This window comes from Oryzias melastigma, linkage group LG19 (genome assembly GCF_002922805.2).
Source record: "Oryzias melastigma strain HK-1 linkage group LG19, ASM292280v2, whole genome shotgun sequence".
Classification (NCBI taxonomy): Eukaryota; Metazoa; Chordata; class Actinopteri; order Beloniformes; family Adrianichthyidae; genus Oryzias; species Oryzias melastigma.
In genome coordinates, this window is record NC_050530.1 from 9,490,642 (window position 1) to 9,500,350 (window position 9,709).

General features: G+C 38.0%; 1 protein-coding gene and 1 long non-coding RNA gene across 4 annotated transcripts in view; one reads left to right on the top strand and one right to left on the bottom strand.

Annotated features, from left to right (window-relative positions):
• ntn2 (netrin 2) overlaps positions 1-9,709 on the top strand; it is a 45,260-nt gene that overhangs the window by 22,117 nt on the left and 13,434 nt on the right. For all 3 annotated transcript variants that reach the window (XM_024284484.2, XM_024284485.2, XM_024284482.2), the window contains exon 3: positions 4,169-4,357. In XM_024284484.2, the coding sequence (XP_024140252.1) occupies positions 4,169-4,357 (189 nt within the window). The remainder of the gene's footprint in view (positions 1-4,168; positions 4,358-9,709) is intronic.
• Positions 4,538-5,561, bottom strand: LOC112153983. The gene is made up of 3 exons (XR_002920577.2): positions 5,056-5,561; positions 4,894-4,972; positions 4,538-4,765 (listed from the first exon to the last, which is right to left on the bottom strand). It is a non-coding gene; the product is annotated as an uncharacterized LOC112153983 (long non-coding RNA).

Consider the following 9,709-nt stretch of genomic DNA (forward strand, 5'->3'; position numbering starts at 1 on the left):
CATCTGACTCAAAACGGTACGGCTGCAAAGGTCCAATACTGGCTAATGTTAGCTTGGGGTGAGGGGGTGTATGTAAGCTAGTGGGAGAGTCTGCAGATAATATGTCTCAGAAAACGACATAACCTTGTTGATTTTGGTTAAAAACTACATTGTCATAGTTAAAGACCATTGGGAATGATTTTACAATGGAAAAAATATAGTTGGAGTTGGACTTTAGCCCTCTCTGGACAGGTGTTACAGATTTAGCTAAATGCTAGCATCATTTTAGTTATTTATAGTTTTGTTATCTTTGTTACGTTGTTTTAAAAAAGTTCTGTAGATATAAAGTTGGCGCTCATATCATATTGAAGTCATAAGGGGTCACTTATCAAGAGAAACAAGACAAAACAAGACAAAATAAAGATTCTTACAATTTTAAATGTAATCGATATCCTGTCCACAGGCCATCTCGCTAACGGCTAATTTGTAAACCAGTCAGAATTGTATATTGGTACTCCATATGGTAATTTTCCCCAAATATCACATTTTTTTCTGTTACTAAAACTCAATTTGCCTTTGACAGGGTCAATACTTTTAAGTATGCCTTATAGTGTGGCAAATGAAGTAATAGTTTTTCTTATTTCAAGCACTGAAAAAAATGATATTAACACCAAATCTGCACTTTTTGTGCTTTCACAAATTTTTTACAAGGCAATTTGAAATTCCTCTTAAAAAGTGTTTATATTTAATAAGGCAATATCCAGCTTTTTCTACGGTTATAAAATCACTTTGTTTTCTAAAAGGGATTTATAAGTCCCTAATGTGTTTTTTTAAATACTGCTGGATATTTTGAGACGTATTTTGAAGACTTATTTTAAAAAATGGGATAAATGTGAATTTATCGTGATGTATCAATGTTCTCTGAAATAGCAAACCAGCTTAGAGGAGCTTTGACTTCTTGCCACATAGGTGGTAAAACTCTTATCTTGTCTGACATTTTTAATGAGTTTTTTATTGTCTAGCTTTATTTGTTAAACTCACAGCTTTTGTTAGATGTTAAATTTAAATCCTAAACTTGTTTCCACAATAGATGACTTTTTTTTTTATTTTCAGAGCAACGAGACTTTGATTTGTTAATGAGTTAAAAATGGCCTTCAACAGAGGCTAGTAATCCCCGCTGAGTCTAATTTAGTTGATGGGGGGTCGGCAGGTTGATGGTAGGTGGGGTGTCGGCATGTGTGTGCACAAGCACTTCAAAACAAACCAATAAACATTCCAGGATGCTGAGGCAGCTGCACATAGAGGAACCCATCAAAACCACCTTTTTCATAATCATGTTTAGCTCCATGTGTCTCTTAGCTCTCTCTGGTCTGGAGATATCCCACCATCGCCCTCTTTCCGCACGCAATCTGGCTGGTGTTAAAGCCATCACCGCCACACATGCCAAAGCATTTATAGGTTCCATTCAAGGAGCTTTTCTTTTTCCTTTTACTTTTTTAGCTGATCTTGTTGCATGGCGATAAATCAAGAAGATGCCTTGGAAATGGTGTCAGCTGAGAAGAAAGCGTGAACTCTTGCTTTGAGGTTTGCCTGCAAAGGTGTTAATGGGCACAAGTTCTCGCAGCTGTTTCAGAGGGTTGATCATGATCTGTGGTCGGACTTCCACAGACCACAACTTATGTGTTTGTCATCTTCCTTTTTCATAAAAAAATGAGTACAGTTTCATCAATGTACACGTTTGTACAACTCATGGAGTTAAGAGAAGAACATCTCTTTCAACACAGACTAAAAAAGAAGTTGCACTTCTGCTGTCACTTTTATATTGAGGGTCAAGGGTCCTTTCTGAGTCCATCAAAGCAGGGAAGAAAAATCTGTACGAAAAGTGCTGCTTTGATATGAATTCATACATTAAACAGTACTTTATTAATGGCGGAATTCCATACAAATTGGACCACGTAATAACAGGATGGAATTGGAAAACAGTCTGGGAATGTGAACCCCCGACCACCACATTTCTCTCCGTTTTTTTCTCCTTTTTTTTTTTTTTTTTAAAGGCTACAGTGGATAAAAGTGGGCCTCTTGTCAAACCAGGTGCCCAGCTTCCTTTTCAACGTGAACGGAGAAGCAAATTATTCACTGTTCAGATTACTGGTCACACTTTAGGTTTTGTCAGGTGGATTTTATGATTATTTATGTGGAACGTTTCCCACACAACAGGAATAAGAAGTGCTTTACATCACTTCTAAGAAGAAAGGAACATTTAAAAGAAACGAAAAACTGAGAAGTTTCATTTCCATATACACATCTACAAAATGGTTTTATAAAAGTAAGATAGAATTTTAAGATTGTTTTCCACACGTTAACACAGACAAAATTCTACACAATCCTGAAAGGATCTGCTTTTTTTTTGTTTCCCTAAGAATGTATCAAAGGGTTTAAAGTTTATTGGTTAAAAAAATGGAAAAAAGCAAATCATAAATATCCCAGAGTCTTACGAAAGATGATTGGTTGTAAATTTTATTTTAATTTGTTGCATAAAAATACAAATAATGTCTTAAGGGATCATGACAAGATCAGAAAAATCCCAATCAACCTTTATAAAGTAATTACGTTTTTTTTCTTAGCTGCTATATATATATATATATATATATATTGTAATTGTCCAATGGGTTATTGTAAAAATAAAGAGTGAAAACTACCATACAAAAATATATCAATATTATGTCTTTGTGTACTTCAGATTGTTACTTTTTTTTTCTTTTTTGAGTATCCTTCTTTGTGTATCTTAGTTGCAGAAAGTTGTACCAAAAATATAAAATTGGTGCAACCAACACAGAAACCTTGATGTCAATTCTCTAAAAATAATTAATTGACAATATATGGAAAACAGATTGTCTGGTTTTTGCCACAAAACTGAAAGCTAAAAGAAAAATTACATTCATAGAGTCAAAAAAAATCTGCTTGAAAAGGGAAAAAATATATACTGGTGTATGAAGTTACAATTAAAGGCATAATAATAATCCAACTGCCTGTAATTAAAATCTGTAATGCTAAAGGCATGTAATGCACGATCAAGAATTTACCTTACCGGTGCAACAAAAATGGTGAGCAATATTGGCGAGCTAACAAACCACAAGCTATTCAGCCGAACTATTTAGTCATATGGTTTTAGTCCAGAAAAATAAAGACGTACATTGATCTAGTCATCTACAAGCGGATGCATCAGAGCAGAAAAGAACAGGGAGCTTGTGAGTGTGGTAGTTTCAGAGTCACACCAACAGGTTTTATCCAACAACACACTACAGTTTGATTAAATAAATAATCAGAAACACACACAAAAGCGTACATATGTTCTCTATCATGAGGAAAAATGTCACAAGAAGATGTTAGAAACACAAAAAAACATGATTTTATCTGAGTCCAGCAAATTTATCCAGCAAATAAATTAAAATAAATAATAACTGACTTTGTGTCCTCTTCCACTATTTGCTTAAGTATCAATCATAATGCTCATTTCTTTTGTTTTGACTGAAGTTGTCTTGAAGAAAATCCAATTAATTTATTACTTAATTTGATGCTCAAAACTACTGTACTTAAATATTTGGGATTTTTTTTTCCTATACTGGCTCTAAAATGTAAGCCATGCAATTGTTCCTTTTTACCCTGTTTAGGATCCTACCTAAGACCTTTTTATATAAACAAGAAGAGCCGTTCTCACAAGAGAACAAAGTGTAACCCCCTCCTGCATGGAAAGAGAAAACATTGTTTATATGTAATGCTAGAAGTGGCAGACATCGGTGGAAAGACTCGTTGGTGCAGGAAAAATCCATGAATACAAGAGCTGTAAATGCAAGTTGATCCGTGAAGCGTTTTTTATATATTTTTTTTAAGACTAGAGCTGGCACAAATCCATTTTAGCTCTTTATTCATCACTGATTCGTGAAATTAATCTTTTTTTAATAGAAATTAATGACCAACGGGCTGAAAAAAGCTAGATTTATTAATTATGAAACTGAGAAAATGAGTTCTGCAAATCCCACTTTTGATTGATGATCTGCAGAGCAGCAGCTTAGCTCACTAAAATATTCATAATTGTAGCGTTTTACGGGAAAATCTCTCCGCTCTCTGTGGGGTTGTACAGAGGTTTACATTTTTGGGTAACAAAACTTGTTGGCTGTTCCCTCCGCAGCGTGCAACTGCAACCTGCATGCTCGGCGCTGCCGATTCAACATGGAGCTGTACAAGCTGTCAGGCAGGAAGAGTGGAGGAGTCTGCATGAACTGTCGCCACAACACGGCCGGACGTCACTGCCATTACTGCAAGGAGGGATTTTACCGAGACATGGCCCGACCCATAACTCACCGACGAGCCTGCAAAGGTAAGAACGACCAACAAAAGAGCAAAATCTGTAAAACTTTCATTTATTGAGATATGATTTATAATTGTGCATTTTTGAGAAACCAATAAAGGAGCTGAATTACTATAGAGTCATAACTTTTCCCTTAAAATCGATCAATTTGATTTGCCATGAATTGCCAAAACCACATCCATTTATTATTATTATTGTTATTATTTTACAATGAGCTTTTTAATTCAGATATCAGCTTTGAGGTTTTGCAAGAAAAACACATTTTTTTCTCTTTTTTTTATTTGGAAAAAACAATGATAGATTTCAGTCAAGGCACAAAACCAGCTCTGCAAGGGGTTCAAAACCTTTAGAGTGAAATTTCATAGCGAGAATCTTTTGCTGGCTTCTGCTCAGTTTTTCCTTTGTGGCCGACAGAACCTGAAATCCGAAACAGTGGGGTTAGAAATGGCAAGATATCAGGCCACAATAACCGATGTTTGCTGCTCTGGCATTTCAGGATATTCATCATGTAACGACAAAAACTCTACAGTGACTCAGAATCGGACCTGCTGCAGACTGATCAGCTCTGACATGCGTGCCCACTTCCGAATTTCTGCTTTCCTTTCAAACGTGCAGTTTTTCCCCCTGCGAAAGCCAAAAGATCAGGTGATAAACAGTTTATCAACCTCCTCCACAAAACCTCCAGATCTGGAAGAAACGTAGCTCACTGCTCCAAAAGCCTCTTCAGGGTGGGCCGACCCACTGATTGATCAATTCTTTGGCCTTCGAGGAGCTCCTGTTTCCCTTTCCTCTCCCTCCTCACAGATTTTTCTCATAATCATCACCTCCAGCTGCTCCTGAACGTTTCACTTGTCTCCTCGTGATTCATGTCGAACCTTTTGCACCTTTTGTCTTTCTCTCATTCGTCTATTTCCCTCAGTTTCTCCTGCGTTCAGTGAGCATGTGTCCGGGTCATGATTAAGTCAGAAGTACGGCGGGGGTGTGTGTCACGTCTGAAATGGACAATAAAACACAGGTGGTTTTTTTAGGCAGAACAAAAGGAAGGGAGCAGGGGAGATTTGAGAAAATTGGTTGGTTTTTGGCTGCTTTTAATCAAACTTGTACTAAATAAATGTCCAGAAATGGAAAAAAGTGTGTGTCATCCTTGGTAGTTTTGATTGGTTCTGATGAATACGTGGAATGTGAATGTGCAGCTTTTCCACAAAACCTTTAAACTGTGAAAAAAAGATATATTTAAAATACAAGATTTAAAATTGTTGTTTGTTGTAACAAAAAAACTAAGATATTTTCTTCAAATCTTTTAAAACGTTTGTATTGAGAGGGAGCAACAATCAAAAAATATATATGACAGGCCCCTATAAACCGTGCAAGTCATTACTCTACGAACCGCATGCTTGTTTGTCTCTAAAAACATGATATAAATCACTTGGCACCAGATAAAAGTTACACATTTTGAGTATTTAAGAATAAGTCTAAAAAAACATCTGTGTGGTTTTCTGGAAGGACAAATGTTTGTGTTTAGGCTATGAATGTTGCACTTTTTCTGTTAGCCTACAAACCGACCCCCCCGACCCATCAGAGAAGAGGCCTCACAAGAAAAAGTTTGGGGACCCCTGCTCTAAACCATTATACCTCAACCGCCATGCTTGACAATAGTAATGAAGCATTTCCCAAGATTTTTTTACAAATTAACATTTTGGCATTTAGTGAAACAAATTTGGATTTGTTTTGACTCCATATTTGATGCTATAGTCAGAAATACAACTGCCACCATGCGATGGGGAGGCATCAGCAGAATCGTCAAGATTTCATGTCATTGCTCGATTTTTTTTTTTTTTATTTTATTGATTTTTTTATTGTTGCCATGGTCAAGATTAATGGAAAAGTTGGCCATCAGGTAAGCAGATTGTCCCGCTTTTTATGTACCCCCAGGCGGCTAGTATCACTTGATATGGTCGTCCCACCGTTCAGAGACACATCGTTCAATCAGAGCTGGCACCGCCCCGTGGCCACTCAGCTGTCACCTGATTTCGTAAAGACATCATTTCCCGTCTGTCCCCGTGTGACTTCTTAACGCCTGGCTCACACAGACGCACAATGGAGACCACCTCCATTTGCCGTCCTTGTTATCCTATGGAGTAGTTCACACCAGCGATCGTTTCTGCGTCTGGTCTATTTTAAGTAATCAATATTAATTCTGGCAGGAAGTTACGCCAAGACACAAGAAAATCCGGTCAATTTTCAAATATAACCAACTTTTCATAATAAAATACTGTTATAGACGTGTAGAAAAGACTGTAGAAATGAAAATAAAAAGCAAACAGACGCTGAGACACGAACAAGCACAGATCAACGTTGTGTTCCGACTATGTGTTTGTGTGTGGAGGTTGTTGGGTGTCTGATGATGGCAAAAGGAACCTGAGCAGCAACGCCTGTTGACCATCATGGAAAAATACGTGTCTGATGTGAACTGGAGGTTAAGTGGATACCGCACGCACTCCGCGTCCGGTGTGAACCAGGCGTAAATGTGCCCGGCGGCGACTGACCGATGTCAGCTTGCAGAGAAAAATCGTCTGGTCACCATGAAATTTTAACTTTTTCTTGAAACCTCCCTGGCCACTGCGCCTCATGTAAAATGGGGCTGCCGGCCCATCTGTGTGACGAATTTGTTGAAATACTTGGATTTAGGTCACCACGGTGGCGTTTTAGGAAATGTGACCATAGCCTTAATTGGCAACCCAATACAGGATATTGTAGTGGCTACTTTTCTTCAGAACTTATTTTTTTGTTCGACACTGAGCTAAGAAATACTGACAAAAACATCAAAATCTTTGTAAGTTTAAATATTCATGTTTGAAAAAATAGGAGGAGGCTTTAAAGTTTTCACATCATTGTTTTTCCTGATTAAAATTGAATATTTAATGTAGGATAAAGAAGAAAATGTGATTACATTCATTATTAAATTGCAGCTGAAACTGTGGTAATGAGCCCATGAACGCCCCATTAATGCTCATCGTAATGTTGCTGCGCTTTGGCTCATCCGCCTTATATTTTAAATGCATTAGACCAAGTATGCATGACGTTTGATCATTTGCTCATTGGCTTGAGGAATTCATGTAATTAAAAGTTAAAAATGTTTCCAGAAATAACTTCACCAAATCTTTGAGTATTTACACAAAGACATGAGCTAACACTAAAGTGAAAAACTACAAATCCCAAGACAACTGATGTCCCGCTCACAGTCCCAAAGGCTTGAAAAGTCATCAACATCCGAGGACATTTTTACAACTTTTTAACTGGCTCTACCCCCTGCACATAAAACGTCAGGGTTTAAAAAAAAAATGGGGGTCTGAGGAAGAAAGCTGGGGGTGGAGATTGACACCAGCAACCCCCCGTCCACATCCAGCTGCCCACAGCCCGTTTAGATCAGCCATTCTCCGGTTGTTTACTGAACTATGTGGACTTTGACAGTCAACTCTGAAATCTCAACCACCTTTGTCTGTTTACAATCAAGTTAGAATGTCAAACATTATTCCCATCTTGTTTATAGCGGCCTGCTTGATAGTCTTTCAGGACTTGAGGTGTGTGTGTGTGTGCCGGGGGGGGGACAATGGCCGCTCAGTGCTTTGCCACATGTCCTAGCAGGCATGATAAAGGAGCTACAGAAGAGTATCTGGCAGATCAAATAGCATGGGTTTACCCCACATCTGCTTTGGACACATATTTCCATAAAAAAGAATAAACATTTTGTCAAATTATATATAAAATAAATTGAATAAATGTTTCACTTTTACATAATTCCTTAAAAATGTAACTGAATTAGCTTAAAAAGTTTCCAGATCGCTTTTATTGATTGGTGTTAAATGAAAAAAAAAAAAAAAAAAGGAATGCCAGAAATTCCCAAAAGGTTTATGGGCACCGTGGCACCTGGAATATCTGGCAGGAGCTCGGGCTTTGACTGATGGGTGAGGGTTGGGGGAAGGTGTTCACCATGGACGGAGCTGTTGCTGACTTCACCTCAAATATATCTGGGTTGTCTTTAGTCAGGTTAGTAAAAGTTTTATGAAATACCTTCAAAGCTTTGCTCTTTTTTCTGCACAGAGCCGGCTTAACTCAAACAACAGGGATCTTGCACACACGCTGAAGCGTCAGATTTACGTCTCTTTGTTCACAGCTTCAAACAGACCGCAGCCACTTCGACACCTGTGGGCATGTTTCTAAAGACCGAAAATCCGGCTAATCTCTTCTCACTCATGTGCCAGAAACACAAGATCACTCTTGGGTCAGTTTCAGCCATTTAAACTCTCCCGGTGCGGCATCAACAGGTGGTCTTCAGTTAAAACAAAAACAAAAAAAATGTACGGCACAAATAAACGGATTCACAGTTCAGTCAGGTGGTGAAGGAAACACTGGGATGTTAGTAGCTGCCTTTTTCTGGCAGGCTTTATCAATAGCTGTTGGGTTACAGGGTTTTTCCCCCCAAAACATAAGTTTGGCTGTTAGTGCCTTTCTAGACACATTTTGGTGTGTGGAGTTTGCTTTGGTGCTTTCGTGTAAATGCATTTCCCAGATATTAATTAGGAAATTAGAGAAAAGTCAAAGACTGTTGATTTGTGTGCTAAGGACTTGTGTGTTTGTGGTAACTCGGGGTGTAGTCAGACTGGAAATGTCCGGATTGAGTCTTGAACCTTGCCTTTGGTCTGTATTCAGACTGCTGTCAAACGGACATTTCAGTTTTTAACCAAAGCTTGTAAACAAAACCATGTGACTAAAGATCTCTTTTGAACCCCATAGACCGTACATAGAGAGAACTGACGTTCTCTTCGTGTTCCAAACAGGAAGTACCCGCTGTTCGCAGAAAGCCAAAATCCCATAAACTTCTATTGAAAATAAACGGCGATTATTCAGTCATTCTGTTTGTCAAAATAACCATTCTTTCTCTGGTGTCTGTTTTTAACATGTTCTTGGTAAACCTATTTCTTTTTTTATCATTATATATTTTCTTTATTGCTAGTTATCAAGTTATAAACTAGCCAATCAGATCCCGGATGTGGTGCCTGCTGGCCCCACCTAAAATGTTCAAAGCGTTTTATTGACAGATTGTTGAACCAATCACTGCTTGCTAACGATGTTTGGTCCCAAAATGGTGAAATTGGGCAATAGCCATACCGCAGAACAATAGCGACTGAATTGACTTCATTATGTTGGAACTGGAGGAAACAGGCTTGTTTTGTCCATCTTTATTCATGTCACTGGTCTGGACAAAAGTCAATTACTGGGGACACTACAGCTACAAAGAACATTGATAAGTGTCTATGACATATAAATTGTTGGGAAAACTGTGAGAAGGAATGACCAGCT